The following is a 16,196-nucleotide window of genomic DNA, read 5'->3' on the forward strand; positions in this document are numbered from 1 at the left end:
TCTCCCTAGTGAAACTATACTGCTGTTTCTAAAGTCATTTGCTTTAAGAAAGCTGCACATTGGATTTCCTTTTTCCTGTGATATGTGTAAGTGTGTTTAAATCTAACTCTGGTATTGGTGGCATACAAAATACATCTAGGGGCTTCCAAAGTCATTTGCTGTCATTGCAATATAAGCTAGCCAGCATTCTGCTTTCAGTGTAATGCAATCTTTAACCATTAATTTAGCAAGATTGTTCCTTCTGCAAGTGCCTTCCCCCCCCCCAGACTGACCGAACCTTACCTAACACTAAAGAAGTTTTGATTGATTTGAAATAATGAATAGAAAATTTGAATTAAAAAAAATCAGCCAAATATAAGGATGAATCTAGAAGCACAGCATTTATTTGATTTACCTTTTCTTTCATGCTAATTCTTCTACAAAGTCTGGTAAGCAAGGTGTACTGACCATTCATAAGTGAATGAGAGACTGCTTCCTAAATCCAACACACTCATTAAAAGAAGAAGAGATGCTTGCTAGGATTTTCACATGTTTGTTAATATACATATGCATTTTGTAGTAAATTACCTAGTTCTCTGCTGTTAAACCACTGGTTTTCAGTTCTATTAAGCCAGTCTTTCCTAGAGCCAGCCTTCACTGTTGCCTATATACAGAACACCTGCTCACAAGTTTTGTAGTATCTATATTTGATCAATTTATTTATCCGCTGAATGTCCTTTGTATTAGCACTAGTATGATCATTAGTTTTATTATGAAATTAGTAATATATTTCATGTTACATGGTAAAGAACTTCTACTGACTTCCATCACCAAGTGTGTGAGAAGATGCACTGAAAGTCATAGAAAGAGCTCTTGGGTGAGAAAATACTGAACTATTATTACAAGCTTTTGTTGCAATTATAATATATAAGTGTGATCAAATTCCAGCATGATCTCATGACAACAGGAAAGGCTTTTAAAATAGCCAATGGCACACACACACACACACAAAAAAAGTCAGAGCCTAAAATAGAAGTTATCAGGAACAAGCATTCTAAAATAACTAATTTGTAGGCTAAACCCTAGTTCCATTAAACCCAATGGCAAAACTCCTGCTTACTTGAGCAGCTATGCGGTTTCATCCTAGATATTTGATTCTTCAGAGACGACATCTTGAGAAAGCTTACTTCCTTCAAACTGGAGTGATGTTAAATACTACACAGTACACTACATGTTTTGCAGTAATAATACATTTGCATAACACAGAATTATTGGTGTTTGTGTAAGGTTTTCAAAGCTTTAGCGGACACATACTACAGAAGTCAAAGAAAGACTGGATGAGCTTTTCATTCAGAACAAGAAGTATCTCAAAAGAATTGAAAATACTTCTCCTACCTTTCAAGGACTTTGAGCTGTCTAGTTCAGAGCCCTTCAGCTTCAGCTGCCACTCGCAAAGGCAACTTGAGCAACCTGAAAGGTTACCAAGGCTTCTCCTCTTCCCAGTCCAGCTGCAAACACCACCAGTCCCTGCTATGAATTTAAGTCCCCACAGACCAGATGAAAGGAACCAATAGAGGCCTCTGGGTGTTTCCCTCCCAGGGAAAAAGCAGGTTTGGGAGAAAACCCCCGCTGCGTACTGGCCTCTCAAACCAGTAGGAAGAACCATTTCCTATTCATTTTATGCTTGACTTCTGGTCAAAAGCCAGAAAGTCTTTCCAGCTCTGTAAATGTGGCAGCAAAGAGCTCAGAATTTTTGCTGAGACCCACATATTGAGACAAGCACTTTCAAAGTATTAATTATCTGAAATTCAGATAGTCAACAGAGAAGGCAGAAGTAAAAAACCTTTTAAAATCACCAGTAGTTGAACACAACACTGCACTCACCTGGCACAACACTAAACCAAGAAAAAAAAAAAAAACACACCCCTCAGGAACTTAAAAGCAAGCAAATTATGAGTTATTGGCACTGTTAAGCCACCCACATGACTATTTTAAGCATGTGCATTGAGCCCAACCTTTAGCTTTCACAGACTGACCAGCTGTTTTACTTTACTGTAACCAGAAGCTGTCTTGAGGGAGCTGAAGATTTTAACAGGCTAAGGGCCATTAACATGCATCACTTGCCTTTGCCATTCTCAGTCGCTGGGAGGGGGATGAGCTGAAATTCAGCATGCTTATCACACTGAGCTGCAAACGCCTTCAGATGAAGCTGGTGCACGTGAACTTGTGGGTTAAGACAAACCCCTCCTTGGCTGAACTCTGAAAAAGGAAAAAAAAAGATTCTTTCTAGGAACTCTGTTACCCGAGATGTTTTTAATTCAGCCACATTTACAAGAGATTTGGGAATGCCTGGTCACCATGGAGTTTTGATGGGGGGGGGGGGATTATAATTTGACATTTACTATCTGAAGATGCACTCACCAGGCAACCCTTTTACAGAGAGGGAAAGATAGCACTGTAAAGCGGAAAACACACACACCCATACACTCTGCCACCTCCACAGCTAGGGACATGCAAACTGCACARGGAGATGCTATCGAGCAAGACAGGACTATAGCCCTGGCTCAAGAAATAGGTCACCTCCCCACATTCATCTGTTCCTTYCTTGTTTAGATGTCCAGGCCATCTAAACAAACGCAGAGACCAAGGCAAAAAGTAGAACAAAATACTGACTAAATGAATGCACAATCTAATGTGCAAGTTCCCTTTGATCACATATGGCTCCTTGCCTTATTTGTTCTGTTGATGCTCTACARAATGTTTTTACCAGCTGGAAAGCTGCAGAAATAGCAAGTTATAGACAATAACATCAGGGAACAAATCCTGACATTCTCTCCCTACAAGCACCAGAAATCTACTCCCCAACTACTCACGCATGAGAAGCACAGTCACAAACAGCCTCAGTTTGGAGGACTAGATGCTCACGAAAGGCTCACAGCCCAAGGGCTTTGCAGGCTGAGTGTTTTCTGCTGCTAGAGCTTCCCTCCATAGCCAGGACCTCACACACATGCAAGAGCAACCACACGGCAGCCTTCTGGCTTCTCTGCATATGAAAGGGATGCAAAGAGATGAGATATGAGACCAGCCCCAAGCACCTCACCTCTCCATGGCTCATCAGACCCACCTAAAGCAGGAAGAAGCAAGAATAGCTAGGTATCCATTTTTACTGGTTTAAGGCCTAGCATAACAGCAGTTAGCAGTCTTGATTCAGTTCCTAATGGCAAACACCCACAAAACAAAAACCCTCAAGGCAGTTAGCACCTTGATTGACAAGAAGGCCAGAAACTAAGCAGGCTGTGGAGAATTAACTACTCATCAACTCTAAAATTGGCCTCTTTTCACTGATCACCATCACCTGTACCATCCAAGTGGTAAGTAACTGTGCAACCTGTTGCTGCTGGGGGTGGTGTGAAAAATAAAATTTGACCGTATTAGCCTTTTTTTCCAGATTGGAACTACATATGGAAAGGAACCATGAACCAACTGTGATGCAACAGGCATCTAAGGAAAATGCCTGGCACACAGCATTACAAATTGTAAGAGAATCCCTTTTCAAAGGTATGACTTTTTTGATGTGTTCAACAAGCTGATATGAATTGAAAATTTAAGCAAAATGATGAATTCAACATTGAAAACCTAATGGGTGTTCTACCTGAAATCAGGACACAGTTATTTGAAATACTGTCTAAGTAAAGTCCCACTCAGTAAAACGGGACAGTTGCTCTCATGAAACAATAGAGCGGTTAAGAAGAACAAACAAAGCAAAATTTCCCAGACACTTTTCACTGCTCAGGGTTATGATTGTTCAATAATGTCTGCAAAATGCTGGTACTTAAGCAAAATYCATGAATTGAAAAAAAAATGCAAAACACTGCTATCATAAATCTAGGAATAAACCTAGGAGTTAGGCAAGCAGATGAAGAAACACTTAGAAAAAAAAATGTTATGGAAAGCAATTGACAGATAAACCTAGTATCACAGAACAGTTGAGGTTGGAAGGGACCTCTGGAGACCATCTAGTCCAACCCCCCTGCTCAAGCAGGGTCACCTAGAGCACGTTGCCCAGGACCATGTCTAGACAGCTTTTGAGTATCTCCAAGGAAGGAGACTCCACAACCTCCCTGGGCAACCTGTTCCAGTGCTCWGTCACCCTCACAGTGAAGAAGTTTTTCCTCAGGTTCAGACAGAAGTTCCTGCTAACACACAGCAGTGATTGGCATGYGGGCTAGACATGGTTTTGTGAAAAATGACCCCATAATGTGGTGTATCCCTCAAGGCCACTTCGTCATATTTTCCTGATGGAGCTCTTTCCCCTGTCATTTTCACAAACTTTCCTCTTCCAACCTCTGATCCACATAGTCCACTCAAAACTGATCCTGAGGTTTCTGCGGAAGCTGCCCGTTCACTCTGATGAAGGAGGTATTACCGACTGACATCGGCACTGAGACACAGCCCTCCAGAGYGGTTTGGCACCTTTTCTCCACCCACAAAAGCAGGAGAAATGAAGTTTTACCAAAAAAGGAGAGCCCTCGGGAGCAGCTGATGCCCGCGGCCAGAGCCCAGCGGGGCAGGCAACAGAGCAAGGGATGTCCTGCCGCCTGTCTGTGCGCTCACAGCAGGGCACAGCTGGGGGCCCCAGTCCCCTCCAGTCGTGTGCCCCGTTTCTGGGAACAGTTGCCCTAATATCCCACACCGGAGGTTTCTGTCTCCCAACACAGCGGATTTTCTCTCCTATAGCCACGCAGCGCTGCCAACTAGCACCAACGTGCATGTGAAGAAGGGGTTCGTACAGRGCTCGTGGTTTTATTTTGCCACCTCCTCCCTTACAAGCTGCTTCAGGCAGCAAGAAGGTAGCGGAAAACCACRTCTGGGGGCAGAGAGCTGGGTCTGAAGAGGGTAACACCGCCTCGCTACCACTCGGTCCTGAGAGCAGCAGGCCATCTTCTGGAAGCACTGCTCAGAGCTCTCAGAGATCAGCTCTAGCACTGCCAGTGCTCTCAACTCCTGGAGCCTGCAACTCCTTTTTTTTCTTTTTTTTTTAAGCTTGAAACCTCACACTTTTACCTTCCTTCCCCCCTGAAGCTCCCGAAGCACCACGGAGCCTGGTGACACATAGTGCCACGGGTTCGGGGCTTTTCAGTGAAGGGCAGTGCCGGGCGAGCACAGCCCGAGGGAGTTATCCGTGCCGCTGGAAGCGCTTTCAGCCCCGCCCGGCGGCAGCRGCGGCGACACGCCGCGACATGGCCGCCCCCAGCCCGACATGGCCGCCCGCCCCGCGCCCCGCCCCTCCCCGCCGCGCCGGGCCGACGGCGCCGCGCAGCGACAAGATGGCGGCGGCCGCGCTGCGCTGGGCGCTGCGGGCCGCTAGGCAGGTCAGACCCGGCCCGGCAAACTGCCTCCCTCCCTGCCAGCCACCGCCGCGGCCGCCCCTGGCCCGGCGCTGAGGAGGGCGGCCGCGGGGGGAAGCGTCTCCCCGGCTGCGCCTGAGGGCCGGGGCGCCGCGAAGCCTTTGAGTAACCGGGTGGTGGTGGGGGGGAGGGTTCATAAAGCCTGGATGATTTYAAGGGCATTTGTATCTCCTGTAAGGTAAATTCTCTCTTGGCTTTTGTACCGCAAACTAAACCGATGCGCCTCCTCAGCTGGATTGCATGCTGAATTTCTTAAATAGCGGCACTGGAGGAAAATAACCGGCAGGCACAAGCTTAGGGGAGTAATTCGTGTTTGCATGGGGTGAATGGTACACGCGACTGCTTCCTATTCTCACCTGTCATGTTTTTGAACTAGATTCTCCCCACACCATGCACGCTGCAAGCGCGGGGCTACTACGTGGACTGGAGGATGCTGCGGGACGTCAAGAGAAGGAAGCTGGCGTACGAGTACGCGGACGAGCGGCTGCGGATCAACGCCATCCGGAAGAACACCATCTTGCCCAAAGAGCTGCAGGTAAAGCCAAGCTGCCCGTCGCCGCGCTTCTGCGCCGGGGCCCTGCAGGGGCAGGACGCGAGCCTTCGCAAGGCCGGTGCTGCCCTGACGTGCCCTGGGCTGCAGGAGCTACTTTAAATATCACATACCCTAAAGGAGAATGGTTTTTTTAAATGTATCAATGTTTTTATGGTCACTTTTATAGTTTCCTAAACAAACTAAATATTTTTCCTCCCCTATTCATTTAAAAACCTGGAAGTCTGATCCTGCCAAAACCACTTACTTAGTTTGAAGTATTTAATTTCGCTTCTTGCATGAGCTACAGGCATGTAAAAGCCGCATCGGATGCGGGAGTTAGATCTCTGCTTAAAAGCATGCACATTCACTGCCCTGTTCTCAGCCTGCCTTAGTAAGTATTAGGAGTAGTTGCAAGTATCAGGAGTATTCCTCTAATATTCCTGAATGCATTAGAACCGACCACGCCTGGTTGTGGAGAGATCCTTTCACCCTTAACTTCCTGGGAGAGAAAGAGCGTGAATCTGCTTTTATGTCCTGGCTTTATGATTCTCTCGGTAAATAATTTTTGTCGGATGTTCTTATGGAAAAAAAAGGGATTGCCACTGGTTCTTTTGCTGTTCCTCTGCTGCTTTTGTCAACTTTTGAAGTCAGAGTTCTAGCAGCAGTTAGAATGAAGGAAAGACACAAGAAAAATAATATTTTCCTCCCTTACAAAATGTTGCTTGAACTCTGAATTCAAAGTTTTAAAAGATACTTAGGCTACAGATCTTCTCTGAAAGCACAGGCTGCTTTCTTTATAAAATCTGAACAATTCTGTAGGTCAAAAAGAGTTCTGCAGGTGTGTGGCTGTACGAGATAGACTATATATATATATATATACACACAGAGGTATATACAGAAATAAGATATATAACAGTACAAAAACAATAATTGAAATATGGTCTTAAGACAAGTAGTCCTACTGACCTTGTTAAAAAAAAGTTGAAAGTCATGTGGTGGCTGTCTTGATCTGGTATTCTTTAAAAGTGAGAATCCCTTTCAAATATGTTATTGCTTTTCAGCACTTTTGTTTAAAGTTTGTTGGAAGTGTTGAAAAACTATTATTCAGCACTTTTCATGCAGCATAATGGGAGTTTGTGTAACCCAGCATCAGATTTTGTTTTACCTTCACTTGTCTTTCTGTGACTTCCTAATGTGACTGAACCCAGGATCCTTTGAGCCCTTCCGTCCTTTAGAGTAGGGCATATTAAGACTACAGCAGTTTGGGACTCTTACCTAAGCTCAAGTGTCTTCCTTTAGTCTGCATTTTCTTTGGTCCTACTGAGCTTACTCTTCTGACATTCCAGTTGCTGCTACCTGGTGTTTCCTGAAAACATGTACATAGACCATTCTTAAGCCTTCTCATTAGAAGAGAGAGATTTTGTCTTGTTCTCCTCTCCTGATAGCTCCTTCCAAAGTGACCTATATAAAATCCCTTTTATTGGCATCAAAGTGTAGTATTACCTGGGAAAGCAGTTAACAGGGAACATATGGAAGTAAGTTCAGCTCATCTTAAAGGGCTAGCCCACCCTGCAACGTGGACAAAGCCAAGCAGATTTGAACTAACTGTTATTGGGCTGCAATTGTTCCATGTGTAGTAAGGTCAGATTTTCAGTGTTCAAGCGGAGCATTTTGCATCCGCTGTTAGGATGCCCAGAAAGAAAGGATGAAGTGAGGAGGACATGAACACATTCCTTATCAAACAGTAAATGATACTCAATTAGTAAGGGAAGCTTGTGGTGATAACTGTCCTACAGCTAGGTTTTGAGGTCTGGAAATACACCCTCTCAAAATTCTGGGGAACATACCTGAACTCTGTGCTGTGATCTTCTGTTTTAGGAAGTGGCTGATAAAGAGATTGCTGCCTTGCCCCGGGACAGCTGCCCGGTGAGGATCCGAAATAGATGTGTCCTGACATCCCGGCCTCGAGGGGTGAAGCGGCGTTGGAGGCTTAGCAGAATTGTTTTCCGCCATTTTGCTGACCATGCTCAAATGTCTGGGATACAGAGAGCTATGTGGTAGATCACTGCACAGATGCATGTTCAGCCAAAACACACCAACGGGCTCAGTTTGTGTGTTCAACTAAAGCAAGGCTGTCCTGTCTAAGTGTCCAGTATAAGTATCACACTAATGGGGAGGAAGAGAAGCCATTCTCATTCATAAGATTCACTTACTGGATTGTGATTGGTAACAGCCAACTGATGGGGGGAAAAAGCATAACTGCACTAGGCCAGTCTGTGTTAGAGGCAGGTTTATTTTGAGACAATCACTACCTGATTGTTGCAGAACTATGCTGAGGATTGTAATAAGGACAACATGAAAAATAAAGACATACAGCACAAGGCTCATTCAAGCAGTTTGTTTGGCACAACACAGTAAGTTCACCATGGTGATTTGGATAAAAGCATAAATAAAATTACACAAGTGAGCAAAGAAATACTCTATGAACAAGGATGAGAATGAATTGAAAATAAGATATGGCCTCAAGTTTAGATACTCTTGCAATGCAAACAATATATATTAACAAGTAGGCAAAGAGTGGATAAAGAACCTCTTGGTGTGTTAATATTCCTCTCCTGCTTGTTGCGCCTACCTTGGTCCATTGTTTTAGGAACAAGGTAGCAAACAAGTCCTAGTCCAGGCCACAATAGGAGAGTAATGGCTTGCTTAATTCAGTAGATACAAATTCAAATAAATCTGTTCTTGGGGAAACGGCTACTCTGTCCCCACCAGTATGGTTCAGAGGCTGCAATAAACAGGCCAAGTAAACTGTCAGATGGAAGATGCAGAGGCAGCAATTTGACAGTAGCCCACCACCCCCAATTTAGTCAGATTTTGGAGTATAAGTTACCTCAACATACTTCTTGCTCTATTACCTTAAAACCCTGAAAGTTTGACAGGGGATAATGGAGGTCATCTCTCTTTTCCTCATATACTGCTAGAGCCAGGGAGAACTCAATATTCTGTATCAGCAGCTCAGTGCTCTCCTGTGACTGCCACTACATCAAAGACACCCCAAGGAGGTCACAATTAGCATAGGGGTTAAAGAGTTGTTTTCATTGTCAAAAGCCATAAGGGTTTAAACAGCCAATAATTCATTTTGGAGAGTAATAAGGTTTAATATCACAGCATAAAGACCATAATGTTTCTGTTCAATGAGCAAGTGCACTGTCCTGAGATAGCAGTTCTGCTTTCTTCAGCATTTCTCCCTTCGTTACATGTCTTACAGCTCAACATGCTATCCCACCTGTAATAAAACACACACCCATGTAGACTGACATAATCCATTAGCCCTAGGTGGGTACAGCTGTCACCTGCAACAAAGCAGCCTCAACCCATCTTAGTTTAGGATTCCTTTTTTACATTCTTTCTCAGGTTCACAAAAGTCTTAAATGTTTTTTTGAAGGAGGGGTAAGGATATACCTATGTTCCACTCTTCAGGAAATGGTGAGCCACTTGACTGAAGGAAATGCTTTATAAGCTATTTTATTTAAATATTTTCTCCAACCTGAAATGGAAAATGGCTGTCTTTGCTTGGAAGAAGGTTGTGTAAACAATGATTTTTGCAGCACAGGAAGTCTCACATGGAAGATCAGTATTAAGGCGGCCCTTAGAGTACTTTCAAATATCCATTGGTATGTCCCCTTTGGACTGTTTTTCTCTGCTTTCAACCCAAGCCTTGTTGATGGTGCGCTTCATTTCATCATCCCCTTCTGCATACATCTTTTTCAAAAGGTTCATAAGCCCTTCACTGGGGTCTGAGGTGTCATAGGCAGCCTTCCTGCAAGACAGATGCACATGAAAAGGCCTGGCATATCTAACAATTCTCTGCAAAAATCTAAATACTAGTATTTGTTAGAAATATCCTGGTAACAGTAAGAATTTTGCTTTGGCAAAGTCTTTAGACTATGGAAATCTTTAGTCACACCTGACTTGGCTTCTAAGTAGGGGGAAAACCTAAAGGGTACATTTAGTAAAAATGCAAGTCTATGAAAAGTAATATATTTGAAGCTGTCCCATCAAGGATGATAGGAAGCATTTTTTAGGAAACATGATCCTTGAAGCACTACCCAAAATTAATCTTAGGAAGCAGAAGCTGAATATAATAGATCTAGAGAGTGCTAACATCTGTCTCTGCAGTTAAGTTTAACAAGAACAGAAAAATGACCACACTCTCAGCCTCTTGAAGTGACCGTATCAGAATATTTGCAACCTAAAAAGCATTTTCTGCTTAACATTTTTTAGATTATCTCCAGAGGTCAAGTCACTGATTTTAACAACTGTCTTTCAAAGTAGTTTTCTCAACTTACGAAGCCAGCTGACAAACACTGTCACCCACGTGGTGATACCCACTTGATACGCACATCATAAGCATCTGGGTAAAACATGTCCCACATTACCAGAAGTGTATATTGCCATCTTTGTCAAAATTGCCTCTTTAGGCCATTTTCTAAATTCTCCTAGGTGCTACTAGGGTAGCTGAAGGCTACCTGAAAAGCATGCAGATCTAAATAGATCAGCAGAGGGAGCAAGTTCCCCAAGTATGGGGCTAACAGTCAGTCTCCAAGAGCTGAGCACGCAGAATCTGGAGGATGTATTTCTGTAGTGACCCTAACCTGCCATACTATAAATCCTCAACATTTTGAATAAGGGTGCAATACTAATTATGATTGGGCTAGCCAGTGTAGAGTACTTCTTTGCACAAGATAGAGGTTTAACCAAGCGACCCCATCACTCTAGCAACATGCACTAGTAGTCAAGTCACTTCCTCCTGATCTCCAAAGATACAGCTTGAGAGGGGAAGGTAGTTTTGCTCTGGATTCAGCTCTGGTTATACAGGATTGATCAGTTTTAGCAAATCATCCTACAAGCATATGCAAAATAATCATTGGTAGGGTGCTTCTGTTTTCCTCTTCAGAAAGTTGCAGGACAGAACCACAGAAAAGTGAGTGCTTCCAGGCTTCAGTGTGGGTGCACATATTCTCTTTTGGATGCAGACTCCTGACAGCAGGAAGCAGTGAAAACACTGGCAACGTTTACCAYCCTTTCATATCCAGTCTCTACACTGCTTGTACGATTGCTCTCTACCACTTTAAGCAAAGTGACCTAAATCAGCTTGATATTTATATAATGATCCATAACAACCAGAGGCCTATTTTTGCCAGAAGAATGCTGGGACTTTTGTGCAAGTACTTCACACACAGATATGACAAAACAGTAATTATTTCAACCAGCATAGCTGCAGGGAAAACGTGTGTATTTTTATAGAAAGTATGTATGCATACACTTAGCCTAAGAAAAGTAAACCTTGTTAGAGCAGTGCCTGCCTGGAATGCAGCTGTCAAGATATAAATGAATCCTTAATTGGTTAATTACCTTTAGCACTCTCCATGCAGGGTTCTATCTATTTATTTCCTATGATACAGCCTTCATCATTAGCAATAAAACAGCAGAAGAGTGCAAACTTAGTAGCTTGAAGTGTATTTCTTCCACTGCCAGTCATATTAGTACCAAAAGAATCCCAGCCTAATAATTCTCAAATAGCTTAAAGGCTTGTCTCCAAAATGAGCAATTCTTACGGTTAAATTGCATAGTCAGTACAGCACATATCTGCTCTCTTGGTGATCCTAATACAATTCCAGTATAACAAGAAACGGAAGGTTAAGCGGGGGAAAGGCACTTACTCTTTCTCTTTGCTTTCTTTTTCCACTTGAGTGAGACAGTCCCATTTTTCTTCACGCTTCTTCCTACACATCACGAGGACCGTGTCTGTCTTTATCTGTATGGAGAACACCAAGACATGGACTTAGAATACTCCAAAGAAGGATGCTAGTCACAGCCACAATGAATGAGATTAGCTTATTATATAAATCTCTTTCTACATTCACAATTCCTTGAAACATTTATCTCAGCTATTGATTTATGTAGTATATAGAAGTTAATATGTACTTAGCTTCAGGGTACCAAGTATTAACCTCACTGTGGATAATTAAAATGGCACAATTATGTATAATACTAGTCTGTGTTAAAACAGAAGAATATACAGCACTGCAGAAACAGACCATTCAGTGATTCTTAGGATACTAAAACCACCTACAACTGCCCCTAAAGGGTGGCTATATTTACCTTTCAAAAGAACTGGAAAACTATCATTTTAAGGCCCAATAAAAAGTGTATTAAAAAGGAGAGAAATTTCATATACCAGTAGAAATCTGGGGAAGTAAGATAAGTATGCACCTTAAACTGTCATGCAAAAGCACTGATCTGCTCGAGACATTTTTATTCTGATCTCCAGGACCTCTTGCCTATTCTGAAACTGACCTTTAGTAGATATTGCTGGTGTTCACTTGTCCCAGCAATACTAGTAACACAGCATTCTGAACCGTACCTTCATTTTGCTGCACATTTTGCTCACAAAGAATTTATGAGTTCACATTTTCAAAAAAGAGCATTAAATATTACTTGTGCGAGTCAACTTACACCCTTAAACTGTTCTTCCAGCTCCAATCCCCCAACCCACTTCTAAGTCTGAGCTGCACTGCTGCCTTCACTTCTGCTATTCAGAAGACAATGGTTTAAGAGTTCTGTAAGGATACCCACTAAGTTCAGGTGGAGACCCTCCCAGTTTATTTCTCCAGGGATAAGAAACTAGTTTTAGACCATTGCTTAACCTTTGCTTGTAATTTGCAAACACATCGCAAAGCCTGGTTAACTGATTGCAACCCTGACCTAAATTTTCCTGCATGCCACAGCAGCCAAGATTCTGCTGGAGCTTCAGCATAATTCAGTAAATACACGACCACTGTTTGCTTTCATATTCTGCTAAAAACTACCAGATCATCGCCCTTATTATCTCAGCTGTTTTATTTACACTGTCCTACTTTTCAGGGCACAGCAGAATTTGGAATTGAACCATTGTTTCTTTACATTAGATGCCACAAAGTAGAAACAGCAAATATTTACAGCTGCACAAGATATTTGACATATCCCTAGACTTGGAAATGTGCTAGAAGCAGTAAAGTAAGGACATTATTACAAGTTGCAATCATCAGCAATAAAATGTTCCTGGTATTTAATTCTGGAGCAACACACCCTAGTGAAGACAGAGGAGGTTTTGGACCACGGACAAGCTATGGCATTATGCCTATATACACTATCCATGATTTAAAACTGCAGTCAAGTCTCTAGCCCTTGTAGTTGCAAACAATTTTTTGAAGATGTTTAAAAGCACAAGCATGCAAACAGATGCTTAGTGGAATTTTTTGCATAATTGTCACCAATTTCTGAAATTCTGTCGGAGAGCTATAAAAAAAAAATCTTCAGTATCTGGCCATCATCTTTTGAAATAGAAGCCCAAGGATTCCAGAAAATATTTCTACAATTATTACAACTACAGATCAACGAGAGTCATGTTTATACTGAAGAGACTTTACAGACAAAAGGGAGGGACTGAAGGTTAATGCTCAGTCTCGTGAACTGGAGTCAGGCTGTGAACAGAGAGATATTCAGTACCTACAGAGAAGAGGTACACTGACCTTTCTAGAGCTGCCTTCCACCGAGATGGGTTTCAGAAGGTTGTTGAAGGTCATGGTGTAGTTCYTCCCATTCAGATTCTTCACTAGCAGATCAAATGACCTAGAACCAGAAGGTGAGGGGAGGAAGGGTACCAACAAAAGTTCCAAGCAGTGTAAGACTATTCAGCCCTGTCATCAAATACAGGGTCTGAAGACCATTAAGCAGGCATATTTCTTGGGAAAGCAAGCCAGCAGGCTTTCAAATCTTCAGTTGGATTTAATACTGAGCACTTAAAAAGACTCATCCAGGGTTCACAACAAATCAAGATCTTTAGCGTTCTTTCTAACGTCTACCTCGCTGAGCTCCTATGACCTTGGAAAGGAGGGGGGTTCACTTAATCTACATTTCAGTTCTATCATCATCAAAAAAAATAGGTCTAACATTACATATGCTATCAAGCATGATGAGGCATAATGAGCATTTGTAAAATTAAAATACTCTGACACCCACTAAGGAGAGCTATTCAGCAGGGTATGTGCTAAAGTACTGTTAAAAGTTAATACTTTTAATAAGTAATTAATTAATGAGTTAATACTTTTAATAAAGTAAAAAAAAAAAAAAAAGAAAAAAGACCCAGAACAAAATTCAACACAACACATTCCTGTATTTCAGATAATGTTCTACACCCACGCTCTCCTTCCTGGCATGGTGCAACAATATGAACTCACCTCTCTGTGAAATTCACCTGCACATTCTCAGCTGGGAGCTTCTGGACTCCATTTAAAGAGATGTAAATCTTAATAAACTTATCTGACTGATCCCAACCTGCAAGTGAGAAAGAGACTGAGTTCTAGCTTACCTCAAAAACTTTATGCATTCCATTAAAAAATAAATAAAAAAAGGTATTCCCTAGCAATGATCATGGCCATGAACTGTGCCTTACWGAAACCATCTTCAGAGGGATAACATTAATTATTCAAGAATAACTTGATAAAAAAAGAAGGTCCTAGCATGGAGCTCTGTTCTAACTCCTGGAAAGCCTGAGGAAACAAAAAGCCATATAGCAGCTCAAGTAAAAGGACAGCAGCACCGTCTGGGCAGGGGGAGCCAGAAGYAGATGCCTGGTTTTCCTGCACTTCCCTTGACCCACTTTTTCTTATGCTCTCCACATGACAAGTATCTTAAGCAACTCCTTCTCCTTTTACCTACATGGCGAGCAGAGCAGCCAAAGCTCAGCCTTCCATTCTCGCTAAGCCGTAGGCAATGGAAAAATACTAGTAGGCGCATCAGGGATCACTAACTAATGTGTGCCCCCAGTAAAGAAAGGCTACACCTAATACACACTGTGGCTRGGACAGAGCAGTAAGCATGTAGTAGCTTTTTAGCGCAGTCTGTGGTGTGGTATAAACATTTGAGAATGCTTCYCTATAACACTAAATGGCAACTAAAACTCACACTAATACCACCCTGTATTCTAGTCAAAGCAGAAGACTGAGCTCTATTATTTGTGTAGAAGAGCAATCCTACCATAGTTGTTTATTTTCACTGTATACCCTCCRAGCAATGACTTTTCTTCTTCTCCTGCATCTCCTTTCAGCTTTGRTGGAGGCTGATTCTTCATTTCTATCTCTAGCTTGTGTTTTTCAGTCGTGAGGACATCACGAAGTCGCTTCCTTGTGGCTTTCGTAAGCAATTCTTTAACCTCTTCCAAATCTTTCTGTAACTGATTTAAGAATAAAAGATCATGCACAAATTAAATTAGATACAGCTCTTTTTACTCAGGGTTCACACCGCTGGGCTCTTTCACTTCTGTCAGTTTTGGATTCAGACTCAGCAAGTCAAGGTACACTTCCCTCTATACCCTCTTCAGCGTGAAGCCATCCATCTGTCCCTTACTCCATGGCCACTAAGGTTTTAACTTCTCAATWTCAATCTTCAAGCTTTGATCAGCTAAAAAAAATGGAAACTGATAAAAGTTTAACATTTGGAACACCTTCTCAAAAGGTTTTGGATTATGCTAAAAAACGTATTGCACAATCTCAGGAAAAGTGACCTAGAGCAATCAGCAAATATTCAGACTGAAGACTCAGAAAAAGAAAGTCAAATGCGGGTAAATGTCTCTTATGCCCCAGATTACAAGCYATTTAGCTACTGCTGCCGTGTACGTCTGTCAGCTGCATAAATCAAAAGCAACATCTCACTGTACATCATTAACCTACTTTCTCCCTCAAAATAAGGTTCCTTATTCTAAGATCTAACAAATGCAAAACAATAGGATCAAAACCACTCAAGCTATAAATGAGGGGAGACGATAAGAGGTTGTGCTTCCGTTTTAAGTGATTTATTGTAGAATTGTATGATTCGGGGGGGGGGGGATACTCCACATGATAAATGTTTGCTCTTTAGAGAATCCCGAAATACTAGCTTTGCTTACGATAGAGGAATATTACAACTAGTAACCTGACCAGTACGGAAATATGTTTTCCACGTTTGAAACTTCTTGTATTTCTGTATCTGGAAAGCGTTCGGATTAACGCTGCAGGGGTACTGTCGGCTCAATCTCAGGACAGAGGCAAGGGGAACCCACCCGGCAGACGCCTAAAGAACCCAAGCGGCTTGCGCACAGGGCCGCTAAAGGACCCCCCCCCTTCCCCCGAGCTAGCAGCGCTGCGGCCCGGCTCGGCTCGGCTCGGCTCGGCCCGGCCCGGCCCGGCTCGGCCCGG

General features: G+C 42.6%; 3 protein-coding genes and 1 long non-coding RNA gene across 16 annotated transcripts in view; 1 reads left to right on the plus strand and 3 right to left on the minus strand.

Annotated features, from left to right (window-relative positions):
- Positions 1-5,832, minus strand: part of TNN (tenascin N) — a 34,850-nt gene extending 29,018 nt beyond the window's left edge. For 9 of the 13 annotated variants that reach the window (XM_026062366.1, XM_026062325.1, XM_026062398.1 and 6 more), the window contains exons 1-3: positions 5,744-5,832; positions 2,853-3,022; positions 1,375-2,238 (exon numbers count right to left, since the gene is read on the minus strand). The gene's annotated coding sequence lies outside the window, so the exon portion shown is untranslated. Of the gene's footprint in view, positions 1-1,374; positions 2,239-2,852; positions 3,023-5,043; positions 5,200-5,743 lie in introns of those variants that run through there. The other 4 variants (XM_026062335.1, XM_026062409.1, XM_026062441.1 and 1 more) reach the window with 4 other exon arrangements.
- On the plus strand, positions 5,280-8,302 carry MRPS14 (mitochondrial ribosomal protein S14). The gene is made up of 3 exons (XM_026062469.1): positions 5,280-5,351; positions 5,764-5,922; positions 7,798-8,302. The coding sequence occupies exons 1-3, from the start codon at positions 5,307-5,309 to the stop codon at positions 7,978-7,980; spliced, it is 387 nt and encodes a 128-aa protein (XP_025918254.1). The 5' UTR covers positions 5,280-5,306; the 3' UTR covers positions 7,981-8,302.
- Positions 5,930-7,855, minus strand: LOC112964399. The gene is made up of 3 exons (XR_003252946.1): positions 7,767-7,855; positions 7,195-7,285; positions 5,930-6,051 (listed from the first exon to the last, which is right to left on the minus strand). It is a non-coding gene; the product is annotated as an uncharacterized LOC112964399 (long non-coding RNA).
- Positions 8,303-15,373, minus strand: CACYBP (calcyclin binding protein). Its single transcript, XM_026062454.1, has 6 exons — positions 15,335-15,373; positions 15,001-15,196; positions 14,202-14,298; positions 13,494-13,593; positions 11,643-11,737; positions 8,303-9,739 (listed from the first exon to the last, which is right to left on the minus strand). The coding sequence occupies exons 1-6, from the start codon at positions 15,356-15,358 to the stop codon at positions 9,580-9,582; spliced, it is 672 nt and encodes a 223-aa protein (XP_025918239.1). The 5' UTR covers positions 15,359-15,373; the 3' UTR covers positions 8,303-9,579.
- Positions 15,374-16,196: the final 823 nt, after the last annotated feature.

The sequence above is a fragment of the Apteryx rowi genome, unplaced genomic scaffold, assembly GCF_003343035.1.
Source record: "Apteryx rowi isolate R43461 unplaced genomic scaffold, aptRow1 scaffold_100, whole genome shotgun sequence".
Classification (NCBI taxonomy): domain Eukaryota; kingdom Metazoa; phylum Chordata; class Aves; order Apterygiformes; family Apterygidae; genus Apteryx; species Apteryx rowi.